The 17,485-nt window shown below is 43.1% G+C and overlaps 1 protein-coding gene across 25 annotated transcripts in view; it reads right to left on the bottom strand.

Moving 5' to 3' along the window:
* The window catches only part of Fggy (FGGY carbohydrate kinase domain containing), a 395,164-nt gene that overhangs the window by 56,841 nt on the left and 320,838 nt on the right, over positions 1-17,485 (bottom strand). For all 25 annotated transcript variants that reach the window (XM_087548101.1, XM_087548107.1, XM_087548106.1 and 22 more), the window contains one exon: positions 17,051-17,145. In XM_087548101.1, the coding sequence (XP_087404227.1) occupies positions 17,051-17,145 (95 nt within the window). The remainder of the gene's footprint in view (positions 1-17,050; positions 17,146-17,485) is intronic.

Below are 17,485 nucleotides of genomic sequence, written 5' to 3'. Positions count from 1 at the left end.
GAGGGGACCCTTGAAGGAGCACTGAGGTGGGATTAGATGCTGTAAGGATGAGGCCTGGGCTCTGCCACCTGCTTGCCATGTGAATCAGGAAGGAAGGAAGCATTTATTGGGGCTTTCTATGCAAGGAGACACTTTCACACATATTATCTGATTATTACACATAACTTTAGTAATTTATATACCATTTCCACACCTAGGTATTAAATGAATTCACTAGTAAGGGACTATCTTTTAGAATTTTGACTAAAACTCCCCTTTTCTTTAAGACGTGGTTTCATTTGGAAATTCTTATAAAAACTCAAATTTGATTCCAGCTACTTAATGTTTTTCTATCATACATTGAGGGAAATACTCGGGAAAGAAATAACTAGCAAAGCACGAGAAAGTCTTCACAGCACTTAAAGCAGTGCGAGCCACACGTGCTCTGCACACACACATCCCAGCTGACGTGGCTTCTTCATATTTTACCACCTTTTCTGATGCTCCTCGCCAGTGCATAGAGTTTAATAACTGACCCAAGCTGGATCTATCAGCTTTCAAAGCCATGTGCTGGTTACCATTTTGCACCCATCCAGTTTGGTTTGGGCATAAACTATACAATTATTTACATAGTTCTCCCCAAATTTTCAAATCTCACGGTTAATAAAACTTCAAAATGACTTATGAGAATTTATGAGACTGATATAGTTAGTCATTTTTTAGTTTGCTAAGAAGAAAAAATAAAAAAAATAATCTGGCTAAATAAAAACAAGACAGCAAAGCCATAACTGTTTAGAAAATCCAAGTATCTAAGAAAAAAAATAGTTTGAGGAAGAATCCCTAAACTGGTTGTGATGGCAAATACTTTTAATCCTAGTACTCAGGAGTCAGTGACAGGCAGATGTCTGTGAGTTCAAGGCTATCCTGATCTACAGAGTAAGTTCCAGAATAGTTAGAGCTACACAGAGAAACTCTATTTCAAAAAGAAGAGGAGGAGAGAAAGAGGAGGAAGGAGGAGGAAGGAGGGAGAAGAGGAGAAAAAAGGGAGGATGAGGAGAAGAAGAAAAAGAACCGTCTTGCTTTCTACCTTTCTCAGCTTGTTGAAACTGCCATGGACCAACCATGCTCCTGGTGAGCCAGGGCATGATGGGAAGCAGCTTTGCAACCTCCGGGATCTGAGTTGCAGCCCTGGTTTTGTAATAGTTACTGGTGGTAGCTTTTGGAAAGGCACTTAACTTTTTTTAGACCTCAACTTCTCCTTTGTAAACTATGAGTTCTATTTACTGCTAAAAGGAGATTAGGTGCATTCAATTCATCAGATAGATGCCTTACACGGTGCCTGCCTGGCCTGTGCTATGGGCTCTGAGTGGTCTGCATCATCATACTTTAGCACTGCCATTGAATCTGAGAAAGTTGTGACAAGGCCACAAATGAGCAAGTGGGTCATAAACCACACACCAAATGGCTGTGACTATTCCTTTGGGCCTCACTTTGGAAATGGGTGGTTCTGGATGATTCCCTTGGCTCAGTCAATGGGGCGAGAAGCCCCTTTGCAGGCATATGGCCCTCTTTCTATACTGAATTTGCCCTGCAACACCTCTCTCTTTCCAGAATGTTCACAAGAACTGTGGGGCTAGTGACTCTATCAGGTTTACATGTCATTGTTTCTCTCCCGTTTAACACACAGTTACTGCCAAAACAGACACACAAGCCAATGGCAGGATTGGTAGAAATCTTCCAGTTCTTTCCATGGTACCTCTTGTCATCTTTGAGGACCTTAACTGCTGAATCACACCGCATCTACCACTCTTTCATTCTTAGAAAACACTGGCAAAATGCCAATTCTTTGTCTAAGTAAATTTGGGGACCATTATATCTGTGTGACTGCCCAATCCAGGAGATTCAGAAGCATATTTATATATTAAAGTCTTGATGGAGTTTCACTATGAAGATATTTAGTTAACTTGAGTATTTCCCAGACCAGTGCTTCCCACTGTTCTCTTTTAATATGCTAGACAGCACGTTTGGGAAACCATCACTTGTAGAGAACTTGTTTTATTAATACATTTTCCTCTTGATTTTATCAATTCTTTGGTCTTTTTCTCTCTTCCCACCTAAAACAGCACCGAACGAAGGGCAGGCATGCAAACCTGGCCTGACAAAAAGCCACTCTAGGCATGACACCTCTGAGGACAGAAAAGGGCATGTGACTGATCTGAGCTCACTAAAAGGCACCAGAACATCTGGTGACTGTGAGTACCACCATCGGTGCCCCATGGAAGTGTTGAGCTTGACACACATATGTCATTTCCAATGTTCTTCCTGCTCCTTCCTCTTCTCCTCAGCAATCCCTGCTGTTACCACTCATGGCAGCCAGCCAGGCAGCCAGCCTTTTTGTGCTCTTCCAGGACTCATTTAAGCCTCGCCTCCCACCTTACTAAGAGAGCACTGGTGTCATCTCCATTTCCATGGGGTAAAGTGAAGTGCAGAGAGGATGCAGAGAGCCCAAACTGTGTAAATCAGGCAGGGCATTTTGCAGATTTATAATAGGAAATGTTGTGGGGAAGCTGAGGCTCTGAGTATTTGAGGCTTGGACTTTTTACTAAGACAAATTGCAGAGAACAGCCCTGTCTACCTGACTCCTGTGTGAGTTCTTCCAAACTAGGCTGGATAATGTTAGTAACATTATAGTTTACTAAGTGCATTCCATATTGGTTTTATATCCAACCTCCTGATGATGTTTATAAAACATCACTCCTCTATTTTACAAAGTTTTGAATGCACTTGCAGAAAGCTACTACAGTAATACTGACTTAACACAATTGCCTCTCACATTTGTCAGCTGACTTGCTCAAGGCAACAGGGCACGGTTAAGGCTTAGACTTAAATCTTCCAATGTGAACTAAGCTCGAGTCTGTCCCCACTCCAACATGGGTCTCTCCAAAGTCTCTAGCGTTGTCAGAACAGCTGTAGCAGAGAGTTTACAGCATCAGCTTGTTCTTCTGTTGATGCAGCTTTTTAAAACGATTCATCATCCAACATTAATTACCTTCTCTTGCCGTGGTGGTGACGGCTTACTACCACTGGAAGGTGACCGTGAGAGGGCCAAGGGAAAGTTATCTTCCCTTTTTTCCTACATACTCTCCAGCAACTTGTTTTTGGTTGTGGTTGTTTTCCTTGTGCCCTTTAACCTCATGGAATGAGGCTTTTGTCATGTAATATGATTCAGGGCTTCTCAAACTGGGATGTTGGTTGGACCTGCAGTGGTCACTTAGGAGTTCAGGAGACATTCCTTTTTCTCAGAACAGAAGGTTGTCTGGCCAGCTTCGGTTCAAGAATCATCTACGACACTAGCTATTTCATCATATGAAGTATGTTCCTGGGTCATGTTTGTTTCATTTGAAATAAGGAGGCCTACCGGGCAAGGTTAGCTTATGAAATTTATTTAATCAGCGTGAGAACACTGGCCTAAACTTTAGAATGCAATGTATACACAAGGAACAGGAGTAGCCGTTGTAAGGATGAACATAATAGCAATGACTACTACATTCAAAGATGAAATGAGACGGGTTCAGAGTTAGGAGTCCATGTCATGTATTATCATCCAGCTATCAATCATCCTAATTAGTTCTTCCACTAAACCTGTTCTTTTCCTTTTTAACTCTTGACCAAGCTATAATATACATTTACATTTATTGTTCCACCCTCTTGCCCACTCAATTGTAGATGTGATGAGGATTTTACTTGTCCAAATACTTAGGACTGTTTGCTTAATGAATGAAAAAGATTTCCCAAGCAGCATTTCTGTGTCTGGCTGTGTTAGACACTAGAGATAGGGAAATGACTTAAGCAAAATTCCTACCCTTGGGGCCTTTACATAAAGGGTCTTTATCAAGGACAAAAATGAAGAAAATGGGACATCTACCACCAGCTCAATCGGTCTAATGGCGCAGAAGGACTTAAACCTTAAGTGGTGTTCCAGCGCAGGGCTGGGTACCGATAGCTCAGAGTGCTAAGAAGGAATTAAACTGACACTGTTAAGGCCACAAACAGAGTTGAAACAGCCTCCTTCAGCAAAGGGTGAGGGTTAAGGCAGGGAGGACCAGTTCCCTGTCTTCCCAGAAGAGGATGTCTGCTGGTGAAACCAGAGGTCAGAGTCCCAGATAGAAAGCCAAACTCGAAAAGCATCCTGGGCAGAATTCTACCTGCAAGGGCTGACAGAGAGTCTGTAGCAAGTCACCAGACACTGTCAGAATAGACAAAAGCACCTCCCCGCCAGACAGACAGTGTACCAGATGTGAAGATACAGAGCACATGGTTATAGCTGTCCAGCCAGGCTACATTGGCATTATTTTATCAAGCATTTTTAGGTATCTAAAAATTCACTCATTATTCCCTGTTAAATCATGTGACTCAGCCCTCGAGTTCAGCAGGGACTTTCCAGGGTGTTCTACTCTGAGGAAGGATAACAGGAGTGATGGGTAAGTGGGAGACACATGCACATTCTCTTACATGTTGGCTTTGCAGAGGTCCCACTGCTTAGCATGTATGAAAATCTGATCCTGACAGTGTAAATACGAAGAGACGAAGACACAAAGAGGAGGACCTCTTTGTCCAGGTCACAACCAGAGTCACTCAGTGATGGCATACACTACAGAGCAGAGACTCATAAGGAGAGTGGGGAGCTGGTGTTGGTGTGGACTGGAGAGAAGGCCGAATCCATCCACAGTAGCACTGTTTTCTATATGGTTGGCGCTCTATAATGAGTGCTTCCCTTCTTAGCCAGCTCAGGCTATGCCTATGGAGTTTTACCTGTTGGCTCATCACACACTTATCCAGCTCTTAAGACTGGATAGGACTGATTAAAGTTGGAACTTTATTTTGGAAGCTCAGTTCAGTGAGGTTAGCACATGCTCAGTGTACCAAGAGAAAACTTACAGAAGTGGGTTTCAGCACTTCGTGGTGAGCCAAGCCTAGTGCGGGCATCGGCATTCTTATCTGAGCTTCACCTCTACTGCCGGTAACTCAGAGAAACAACTGTGTTTGCAGGTCACCATTTTTGGCAAAGTGCCATCAACACTGAGCCTTCAGGGGATGGCTCTGCAGATTAAGTCAGTCAGTAATGAAGACCATAATTATCACCTGTACATACGGAATACATCTACTCTGCTATCCGTTTTAGGATGCCCTGGAAAACAGAGTCCCATCTCCCCATCCTACTAGAGCGGGTTAGAATCAAAAGTGTCTGTTGTTTCTGAGGAGGGAAGCCAAGCCTAAACGTCCAGTTCAGGACTGCTCGCACATGTCTCCTCTTGCAGTTATCTCACTGGCTCGTCAAGGTCCCACTCCAGCAGATGGCAGTAGGCGGAAGTGGCCTGGCCACAGTGGAAAGAACTGCAGCTCCTCAGCTCTGTTCTAAACCCAGGCTCCTCTAGACCAAGGTGCTAGGCGGCTACAAGGAAGCAGAGAGGGCATGAGGTGGGCTCAGCACTGAGCTAAGGTAGGCTGTGCACTTCTCTCCTTCAGTGGCACCGCAGAAGATTCCTTCTCCAGACCGAAATGTTAGCGTGTGCTGTTGTGCACCACAGTACCTTGTCCACAGATATGCTGTAGAGAAACAAACTGCTAGCAGTTTTCCCAGGAACTCTGAGATAAGGCACTCCCTTTCTGCTGCAGGAGCTCTCACAGGCTTAACAGATTTTGTTGTTGCTTTCATTCATAGGCTGGGTTAGTTTACGCCTCACCTTGTTAGTGTGGGGGAGGGGAATAATCAGTTCACCACTCTTTGTTTGCTTACTTAAACAGGAGGCTGTTCTACCAGCCCTAAGGCCAGTCAGGCTGTGCTCCTTACAGACCCAGTGTTCTCTCCAGTACTGCAGACTTGGAATCCTTCCCCAGACTAAACTCATCTGACAGTGTATTCCGTCACTCTCACTGGCACCTCTACAAATCATACTACTCTGCCGCTTGGTCTGAAATGAACATTTCTGTCTACCCTCCACGGCCACTCACTGTGGAAGCCATGCATTGAGCTCCTACTTGTGTCCACGACTGGCGGGCCTGCCAATCATGCAACAGTACACTGTGGTTTCTGGTTATTGCTTTTAGATCTCCCCTCACTGTCAGATCCTTGGTGGTAGGAACACGGTTGTGATTTCTTTCTTTTCCTTTTAACCTAACTTCTACTTGGCATGCTCGAATGCTCGGATTTCTTCAGTAGAAATTCCATTTCTTCATGGGATTAGGGATAGAAACATTCCAACTTGTGTACAAAGTGTGAACTTGAGTAAGTAATTTGCTTTTCTCTCATCAGCCAGGCCAGGGGCAATGTAATTCGGAGTGAGCAGAGCAGTGCTGGGTAAGTGCGGCTGAGTGAAGACTGCCCAGGACCAGGCTACAGGAGTAACTTGGTGACGCAGCATTTCCCTGGCACAAGGCTCTAGGTTTGATCCCAGGCATCACAAACAGAACCTATCATACATACATGTAAAGTGCTAACCCTGACTGTATAGTCAGCTAATCCTTATCAACTATAGGCTACATCAATTTGTCCTCTACATTAAGGGATGACTCATGCCAGTGACTGGGCCAAAGATTTTGAACGTTTCGTCTCAATTAATTTCTTCGACAACCACATGAGGTATATACTCCAGGATCTGAGTTTTCAAAGAGAGGAAACGGGTTTAGAGAGGCGAAGGGGTTTGTCCAATACATAGTGATGAAATCTGAACTTGGGACTTGAGTTTAGCTTTGTGTGGTATCAGAATCTGTGCTCTTATTTACGATGCTATTTCTTATGTGAATTATACTGTGTAAAGTAAAAAGGAGGAGGTACCAGACGAGGAAAATAAAAAGTTCCTCACAATTCCCGGGAAGATACTTGATAAGCTGTAATTCCGGGCTGGCAACCACTAATACTCTGAGCACTAAATGTATTCTTTAAAATTACAGATTGGAAACACTTAGCACATATAACATATCATCTCCAAATAAAAGTGTTTCATGGAACAGTAGCAGCTGTCCAGCTAGGGGGAAAAAACATATCGCTTACTGCAGTTTATAAAACTTCACAGCAATCTGACATGAAGGTTGTGTGTTTTCAATTGAAGGATGCCAAGTTCAGCGGCCTTCCTGTGGGCTTGTTTACTGATACTTGATACACTTCAGCATCTGCTCCCCTTCTTGATTGATGTGGGACTTCACGTTAGCACTCCGCTCACGCCAGACGGGTAAAGAGATTTAGTACTTAGCCTACCCTTCTCAGCCAGTAACGCTGCTCTGCTAGAAAGGAAGCGACCAGCCAAAGTTGCACACGATTCATCCACCAAACTGGAGGCCCCATGACGGCCCTGGGAAATCCACAGTCTTGAACCCAAGTTTCCATTATCAGCCAGGAGAGATAAAATAAATTCTGGTTTTATAAAACGCCCAAGAAGAAACTGATTTCTGAGTTAGTGTGCAAAGAAATGTTCATTTTAAAAAATTGGTACCAGGGAAGATGTCATCTCCTACAAGTGGTGGCATGTGCCCTGGATGCCATGAGCAGACACCACATGACCTGAAATGCTTCCCAGTTCTGCCTTCACTATGTGACGTTCCATCAAACCAATCCCCTTAGTCTAGTCAGAGACAAACTGCCAGATCCCATACATGTTCCTCGAGCCTCCCACCAGGCAATGGCTGCAGCTGTAATGTCTCTCAGGAATACTTCTCTAGTACTTTTCTCCAGTCAGGCTCTCCCCATGTTTACACAGCCTGCCTGGTAGCCGAAGGCTTTGAATATAAAGATGTAAGGACTTTATTTTATTGAGTACCTTCTTTGTAGACAGTTTCTGACTGGGACTTTTATTCCAGTGGCATATTCAGTCACTTACTATAATCACCCTTAAATGCCAAATGGATCTGAGTGACCTACAAATAAACAACTTGTTTGTTCTCTGAGCAAAACCACTAAGATCAGGGTAAGCGGCTACCTCGCTACCACATCGGAGGTAGTGACGCATGATTAGCCATGCTGCCTGTTCACCTGCCCCCGCCTGTTAAAGGGTCACTGTTACCACAGCTAAAGGCTCAGCCCTGCCATTCTTTCCAATAGTAAGAGGAAATAGTGTCTTCCTTACTACTGACTGAAGAGCCCATGGGACACCTTCTGCATTTCCAACACCCAGCCCCAACCATCTCTGCATAGGTATCTTCCAAAGCACAGAGGTGAGGGATGTATTAGTGTGTCTGAAGCCAGTCTACCTGAGTCTAAACCCTCATTCTACTCCTAACCTTCACAATTGTGGGCTTTAATTTCCTTCTATAAAATAGGATAATATATGATCTATCTGGATGAGTTTGTTATGAGTGTTGAATTAATGCGAAGAATAGTAATATTAGTACTTTTCCTAGTAGCAGGCAGTGTGCTCAATAGCTTTCACTCGTAGATTTGTAGCAATTCAGTAAGGTTTGTTAGGAAGGAACTGAGACTCAGTGACATTACATAATGTGTTTCATTAAGTTTGCTCACATAGTGAGCAAGCCATAGACAGGCCATCATCCGGAATGGAACAAGGTGGTTCAAGGGCTACTTTCTCTCTCTGCCTCCCTTTATTTCCTCTTACCCTGCCACAGTGTACTGGGTTCTGTCTCCACCCGTCTTCCCACACTTGGCAGACAGTTGCCACAATGCCATATGACTGTGTCTCCAGCAGTTGTTACTGAAGTTTATTGTACTGCCCAAAGCAGAGAGTGATTTGCCCAGCTAAGCCTCTGCTTCTCTCTGCACGGGGAGTTGCCATCCTAGTTGTGGATCTTCCTTGAGTGCAGAGGCCCATGGCACAAAGTTCCCTAAACGTAGTCTTGAAATGGCATCTTACTGGGAGAGCTTTCTTGCCCTCAAGACAGTAAGGATGTTTCTTTGAAGGTCCATTATCTCACTGTATAATTATTATAATTTAAACAGAGTATGAACAATTAGAGTTGTTTTGCTTTATATGTGTGAACATGTCTACCCCTTATGGTAAGAGTTATGAGGCGCTCTCTCTCGCTCTCTCTCTCTCTCTCTCTCTCTCTCTCTCTCTCTCTCTCTCTCTGTGGTTTATGTGGTGTGTGTGTATGTGCATATGTGTGTGTGCACACGTATGTGCATGTAAAACATGAGGAATTAAATAATTCATCTATAGCAAATGGCAGAGTCAAGGTTTGAAGCAAGCAAATGGTCTTCCCTGTTGCCTCAATTACGGCTTTCCTATGCTGTGTCTGTGTTCTCTCCTCCCTTCCGTCACTAGCCTGGGCAGTGTTGTGCATTGTTTATGCTTCCCCTCATTCATTCTCCTACCATCTAGGCTTTTCCTGTCACATGTTAGCTCTCCAAAGGATGGTCCTTTAAAGACCAAAACACAGGTCCTAACTGTGTTTTTTGAATAAAGGCCCATATGCATGCACACACCTTCTTCAGATCTGCTTCTCTGTCATCTGTCAGCCCAGCTGTCACAACCCACTCTTCCTCCAGCCGTACAGGAGCAGAAGAGGCATCCTGCCACCACAGGAAGGACATGGGGGAAAAGGTGCATTAATGGGCCAAAAACAAACCAGTGGGGTGATTAATTTGGCTTCCCCTTCAACATTATGTTTATCCAGGTTGATTATGTAGCACTTAATTACTAATTTGCCCTACTTAAGCCAAGAGTACTTTTAATTTTTAATGAGCTAAGGGAGGAAGATGCCATTACTTTGTAAAGAGCAGATATTTTATTTCCCTGTTTTGTTCTACTCAACCAATTAATAACATTTCTAGGGATGTATATTGCTCTCATGAATGCTTTCTCCCTAGCTTCTTCCCATCCTCCTGGATTAGGCATGGAAATGGACAACAGCCAATTCATACAAATTGAGGGACACTTCCAGGTTTCTCATTACCCACAGGGCTAGGAGGCTAGGTCAATACTCCTGAAATGGTCACTGTGCAATGGCCTCCATAAACTGGCCCATAGTGCAAGCCAACACTGGTTCCTTCACTGAGGACATCTATCTTGTTTTGAATAAAATGTGAGTCAAACCAAACAGTACAGTTGCTGACATATTAACTCACATTCAGATGTAAGTTCCTTATCACAGACCTAAACAAACCATTTAGAATTCAGCAACACCCAGCAGAATGAGTGTCCCCATATATAAGACCATGTTGGACACCTTCATATGTTCCTGAAGGTTCTCAGCACCCTGCTCTGGTCATACACAGGCTGACAGGCATGCAGCTTATCAAGGTGCTCTCTTGCCTCCTGACTCAGGGAAGCTAAGCAGACATAGGTAAGCAGCCCAGCTCCTTCCTTCTAGCATCACAACAATCAGACAGCTTCCACACCACCCTGTGTACTGACTTCCATTCCCTGACCTTCACCTACCAATATTAGAGTATGGCCATAAATTCTATAGATAGTCCATCTTTCAAACTCTCTAAATATCTATGGAGATTTGATTAAGACAGTGGCATGTCAATATAAATGTAAATTCTATTTTCTGGCCACCTAATTTGATATCAGGCTTTAAATAATACAATCATACTTAGCTATAGAATAGCCACTGTGACTGACTTATGTTAGGATGAAGCTTCAGGCTCCATTACTTTCTACCAGTTGACTTGTCCATTAGCTTCTCTGGTACTCTTTCCCCATTTGTAAAATTATTATGGGAGTGTAAAAAATTCCCTTGACACATCTAGAACAGTAGAACATTTTAAAAGATAAAGTTTCTTAGAGATACAGTTGAAAAGAGATATATCATTCATGTTTCTGAAACAATGATACTTTCTCAATGCTTCACTGTAAAATATCGAAGTCGCCCAACAAACAACTGGAAAGATAGATTTTCTTCTGCACAGTTCTTAAGGTTGCATTCAAAACTGTCTCATAATTTCCAGTGAGGTCTCATTTTCTGAGTCTGAATCAAGCCTTTTTTCCAGGGGGGATGAGACATGGGATATGTGTATGTGTTGTGTGCATGATTGAGTGTGTGTGGTATATGTGCATGTGTGGACATCTGGCTGTGTTCCTGTGTGTGTGTGTGTGTGTGTGTGTGTGTGTGTGTGTGTGTGTGTATGTGTATTTAGGTCTTTCCTACATTTATTCACTATTCTTGATTTTATTAAAGACCTTGTCTTTTGTAATCTCAGATTGCACAGCCTAACTTACTATGGTGACTGCTAAACTATGCAGCATGGATTTGCTATTTATGCATTATATTTATTAATAAAAAGGAAAAACATGCTAATGTTTACTTTAGATTCCCTGGAACTGAAGTTACAGATTGCTATCTGCCATCAAATGGGTGCTGGGAGTCAATCAAAGCAGGCCTTTCTGCAAGAACAGTTAATGCTCTTAACCTCTTGAACCAGCCCTCATTAGATCAAACCTTGTTAATACCAATATTGGGCTAAAATGATCTTTCACGTAAATGCTTTGATGTGCTTTGTATTCATCTCTATAAATAGTCGGCAGGTAGATTATGACGAAAACAAATACGTAAACCATGACAAGCTCATTGATAACATCAGTATCATGATATGGTGAGTCAAACAGGACTTACTTCTGCTTTAATTTCTGTTTGACAACTGACCAAGTAGTGATTTTCTAGGTACTGTATTACCTGTGAGAGGCAGCCAGGCTGCCTTTACCATGAAATCTATGTCCACCCCAAGAGATGGATTGGTGCCCACCGTGTCAATCAAGGATACATGGCTTCACTCCTCTGTTTCAGAGTCTTCGTCTGCACAGTGGGCCCTGTTAACACCTGCTAGGTTGCTTCTGTAATACTAAGAACAGTAACAGATGGAAACTAACCGGCCTGTGAGGAGTAGGAGAATCAGATGTTACATGGCTTTTATTCTTAAAAATAGAATTCTAATTTTGAGATAAATATTTTGACTTTACACCCAGGGTGCTATTCTACAAACTGGATTGGAACCAAGAGACTGATAATTATATCAGATCCCAAATTTGTTTCTGTTCCCTTAGGAGGGAGAGATGTTTATAAAATGATAAGAAAATTAATAACTAGCTATTGACAATAATTTTAACATGTGTTAGAACCAACATCCCATTCCCATTTAATTCTACTTGAAACTGTTAACTATTGTCCAAAGGGTTTTGTTGACTTTTTATGAGCATTGACACATTGGACTGAAAACATATTAAGAAAATTTAATCTGAAATCTGAATCTATCTAATTAGAAACCAGCATCTCATACCTTCAGGAACACATACTTAAGCCGCAAAGGGCAACCATATACTTAAAACCCATACTCTTACCAGTACTATGTGTGAAATGAGTCAGATTATGAGATGCCTGAGCAGGCAACATAAATGGAGCCTTAATTCACAAGAAACATGCACCTTAAATTTTTTAGATACTATTGGTAAGTGTATAAATTGTTACTCTATATAAAAGATGCTAAAAGTGAAGTTGATGGAACTTTTACATATACCCACAATCTGTTTTATAGTTAGACTATGATAACTTAGATTATGAATAAAAAATTAGCTACAGAGATGTTAACTGAATCGTTCATTAAAACAGCCAGCATAGCTGAGGTCTGGTAGAATAAATGTGGTAGAGTCTAAGGGGTAGCAAGTTACACAACCAGCAGAAATTATTAGAAGGTTTACTACATGTTCTTGGGTGCAGGGAAAAGACTATAAAATAATATTCATTGTATTAACATATTTTATAATTAAAATGATTTTAATTACAAACAAAAAGAACAAGAGATTAATTACTTAATTAATTAATTAAGAATTGCTAAAGGGGATTTAGGGTAATAATGTTTTATATTTCTCTTCTATCCCAATTGGATTTTCTAATTGTTCCTCATGGAGCTTGTATTTCAGTTATGTTTTAGAAAAGGATCAATCGACAGGATGGCGGTGTGGCACCAAATTCACATCAGATCCACTAAGAAAGGGATGTTTCTACACTTCTGAACATCTTTTGTCCTAAGCCTTTCCAACCCTCCAGAAGTTGAATCAGAGCTTTACTTTACAAACTGAAAAACTGGCATTTATGGTGGTAGAAAGGTAAACAGGCCTCAAACCGCAGCAAGTTGATCCCCACCCCCCGACACACACATACACACACACACACACACACACACAAACTAGGAGATACATTTATACACAGACAACAGATTTGAAGTGCATCATAATTGATAAAATACTTGGCTCTAAATGAGGCAAAGTTTATGCAAATGATTGGGAGGGGCATATTTAGGAGCAAGGAGGACCTTTTGTGAAGTTTGGCCTAGGGGTGGACTGCAATACGCAGCAATGTCTATCCTGTGCTCACACACTACAGAGGGGTTGAGTAACTGTCATTTGAAGGTAGGTGTTCGTCAGGAGAAATAGGAGTCCGGTGGGAGTTATGGCAGTTCAGTGTACAGTAGCTGACTGGGACACCACTTAAGTGGTGGAGTGGCTTCTGAGAAGCTGGGTCATTTCCCTCACGCCAGCACTCCCTTTACAAGGGCTAAAGGTGCTTTTTGGGCACCCATCACTGTCCCTTGAGTTTAAGTTTGCCTTGGGATCTTTAATTCACTGCTTTGCAGGGGTAACTTGGGGAAGGGAGAAGGCAGTTCAGGATAAATAGCATTCCTGGAATGAAAGTTTGTGGAGCAAAACTTGCTTCTTCTTAAGATAAAAAAAATTACCTGAAGTAATGACCTCTGCTGGATGTCTGCAGGGAGCAGTGGAAAGGCACTTTATGTCTGTCTCTACTATTTGGTTGTTTATTTCCTTCACAACTTCCTGAAACTTGCTTCTTGCTTCATAATATATAATATATATTTATTTTTATAAATTTATTAAAATCAAGCTTATACATTTTAATTTTCATAGTATTATATTTTGCTACCAACTTCAAATGATGTGTTTTGTGTTTCCCAGAAATACTGAGGGTTATTGTGCAGCACAGTGACACTGAGATGGAGAGGGGATTAGCCTAAAACTGTGTCAGTCAAGGGCATACAATTTCATACATTCAATTAAGAGGAGGGATAAGACTCCCTTCAACCTATCCCTTGACATAGCTCAACATCTGACCTTTGACCCCAAGAGCAGCATACCTGTGCCCTGCTGGTGGAGCATTAAGCTGCTGACACACAGATCACATGACTGTCCTGAAGGAAGAGACACCCTTGGGACAGCTCACTAGGACACTCTTCCTTCTTTGTTCTTGAGTCCAGGGACAATGAGTTGGGCAAAAACTGAAGGAAAGGCCATCCAGAGATTGCGGGATCCAGCCCATATGGAACCACCAAACCCAGTCACTATTGCTGATGCCAAGAAGTGCTTGCTGACAGGAGCCTGATATAGATGTCTCCTCAGAGGCTCTGACTCAGCATGGGGTCCCCAATGGAGGAATTAGAGAAAGGACTGAAGGAGCTGAAGGGGTTTGTATCCCCACAGGAAGAATAATATCAACCGACCAGATCCCCAGAGCTCCTAGGAATTAAACCACCAACCAAAAAGTACACATGGAGGGACCCATGGCTCCAGCCACATATGTAGCAGAGGATGGCACTGTCTGGCTTCAATAGGAGAAGAAGCCCTTGGTCCTGTGAAGGCTCCTTTCCCCAATGTAGGGGAATGCCAGGGTGTTGAGGTGGGAGTGGGTGGGTGGGAGAGGAAGCTTCCTCATTGAAGCAGGGGGGTGGTAATAGGAGAGGGAGGAACTGAGAAAGGGGATATAATTTGAAATGTAAATTAAAAAAAGGGAATGGTGAGAAGATATGGAAGGGCAGGAAACTACCAGGGAAAAGGGGCAGAGAACTTGAGGCTGAAACTAAGTGTAGAAGAAAGAGCAGGGGGCATGACAAAAGAATTGCCCATATGTGTCAGGACATGGGACAGCAATGGAACCTGGACTCAGCCACTCTAACACACCTCAAGGAAAGCCCACTCATTGTCTTTTCCCTCTATCCTACTAAATCCTCTCAGACTTGTGGTATGTAGAAGTTAGCAGTAACTTCTAGTAAAACCATTATTATGGCTTCCCTTTGATCCACTGGTATTGGACATGGAAGGTACAAGCTCTACCCATGCCTGAAGTCACTCATGGCCTCAGGAGACTGGGACAGGTTCTCTCCAGGCACATATAAGTTCGTTCTCAAAATTTCCAATCCATGTCTCCTCCAATCCATGATCTCATCCCCTCCTTTCTCTGAAAGAGATGACCCTGGCAGTGTCTATAGTCAGCCTCTCTAGGTAAGATCCACCAACCATGAGGACTGCAGGAACTGGGTATCTGGCAGGAAGCACTCATCTTTCTTAGGCACTGTGAGGACCAAGCTAGGATCTTGGAAGTTTTAAGAAAAGATTGCATTTAAGTTTAAGCAGAAAAGCACGACTCACAGACAGGATCACCTTGTGGAGTCTAAGCTGGTCCCCACATTGTTTCTCCCAGAGTAATTGATTAGTTTTTGTTCGGCGTGTAGGTTGAAGGCATAGGTGTATGCACGGGCACTACTTGTGTTCAGGCACTCTCAGAAGCCAGAGAGGCAGTAGACTCCCTGGTACTGGAGTTATGGATGGGAACTCCACAGATAAGCCACCTAATGTGCTGGAAATCGAATGCAGGTCCTCTGGAAGAGCAGTGAAGTCCTTTAAGCATCAAGCCACACACCCAGCTCCATTCTTACACTGGAAACGGGCTTCTCTGAAAGTTTCTAATGGTCTATGTTTGCAAGTTTTCTGCATCTCTCTTCTGGGCCACGAAAGGGTATTAAATACATTAGGAGAGCTATACTAAAGAACCTAGCACAGTACCTGCCACACTAGACAGTTGGGCAAGTTGAATTCTAATTGTTGGGGTGCTGGTAGATACCTGGTTCTTACCACTGGGGCATATGGGTGATTAAAGTGTCTGGTTCTCAGCCGGTGGTTGGGGTTCTGACTTGGTTTCGGCTCTTACTAGCTGTCTCATGAGCTTGGCCAAGAGCTGGCAATCTGCTCCCAGGACTGGCTCAGTAATCCAGGATGTCTTCTGCAGTGTGCAGTGTCTGCTCTACAAACCTCATTCGCCTAAAACGACTACCAACCCCCCGAGCAGCAGATCTCACAAGGGGACAAAAGATGCAAGAGGAGAGGAAGATTGCTTAACTTCCCAATTTCTAAAATGGGGATTCGAGAGCGGTGGTGGGGACTACACCAGCTCAACTGAGCTGTAGGAAGAATGTACAAGCCAGCTATGGGCCACTATCAGAGTTAGGGAAGTGCAGTACAGAGGAGATGGTTGAGTCCTCAGAGCTCATGTGGAAGGAGGCCAGCATTCGAGACCAAGTAGTCTTACTGCAGAGGCTCTTAGTCTACCTCACGCTCAATATTTCTTTAAAGAACTTTGGTATCATTTTAGTGCTGGGAGCCTTTAACAATTTCCAGCATGTACAATGTCTTTTGTGATTTCACATCAGGAAAAGCTTGTCTCTTACCAGAAACTAGGATGCTTCCTCTTTTTGAAAATAAGAATTATGCAATTTATCATGCATTTTTTTTTTTTTTTTTTTTTTTTTTTTGGTCTTGGCTGCCAGGAAGCTCAAGGCAAAATCATGTACTCAAATCACCGTCACCAAATTGTTTCCGGCTTCCTATACTTTGTTCCTTATTTTTACTTTTAATTCTTTTTCCCCCCACCGACACTCTCTTTTGTGTTTCTTGTTGACAGAGGCTTCAAAGGTATTCGGAAAGCGATACAGATGAAATAAGCAAATAAAACTCTGAAGTCCACGTGGAAAACCAGTATTTTGAGAATTAACTCTTTTCACTTGATCAAAGGAAAATGGCTAAGCAGAAAATGAGGCTAAATAATTCAGGAGGTCCTATAAAGGAGAGAAAAGCAGAACAATTCACAGGAGCAGAGGTGAAGCCAAGGGGAGGCTACAGTGACTACGTCAGAGGCGGCCAGTGCCTGTGATTCTCTGGCTGCAACCTATCATTCCCTAATTATATCCTGTGTGTTTTGCAAGCTGTGAGCTGCTGTCAAAAGAACAGACAGCCTCAGACAGGGCAGGGACCACAGCCACCCATGGATCCTGACATACCTGCACAGAAGCAAAGTCCCCTGAGGCACAGGCACCCAGAATAGCAGCTCCCACGAGGACAGACTCCACCTCTTGTGACAGAACCACAGGCATGCCTGCACAGGACAAAGGTACACCTTGGTTAGTGAGCAGAACCAGAGCTGTGGGGATCCAGCAAACACCTCCAGACGCAAAGCCTCTGATGTGAAAGCAGCAGTACCTTATATCTCCCTGAAGTCCCCAGTCCTTGGGACTATGGGTTCCAGGACATTTCTCTGCCTTGTGCTGGCCAGTGCACTGGCCACAGCCTCATGGTAGCTAATACCATATCTATCAACTTGTGTGACGTTGGCACCGAGGTTCCTGGCTTCCCTCTAACTCTTTCACATGCTTTGTTGGGCCCAGTGAACTCTGAAATGAATGAGGCTGTGCCCTGCTCTTCCAGTCTCAGATGGT

Source organism: Rattus norvegicus, chromosome 5 (genome assembly GCF_021556685.1).
Source record: "Rattus norvegicus strain SHRSP/BbbUtx chromosome 5, alternate assembly SHRSP_T2T, whole genome shotgun sequence".
Lineage (NCBI taxonomy): Eukaryota > Metazoa > Chordata > Mammalia > Rodentia > Muridae > Rattus > Rattus norvegicus.
This window is presented reverse-complemented; position numbering and strand designations above follow the sequence as displayed.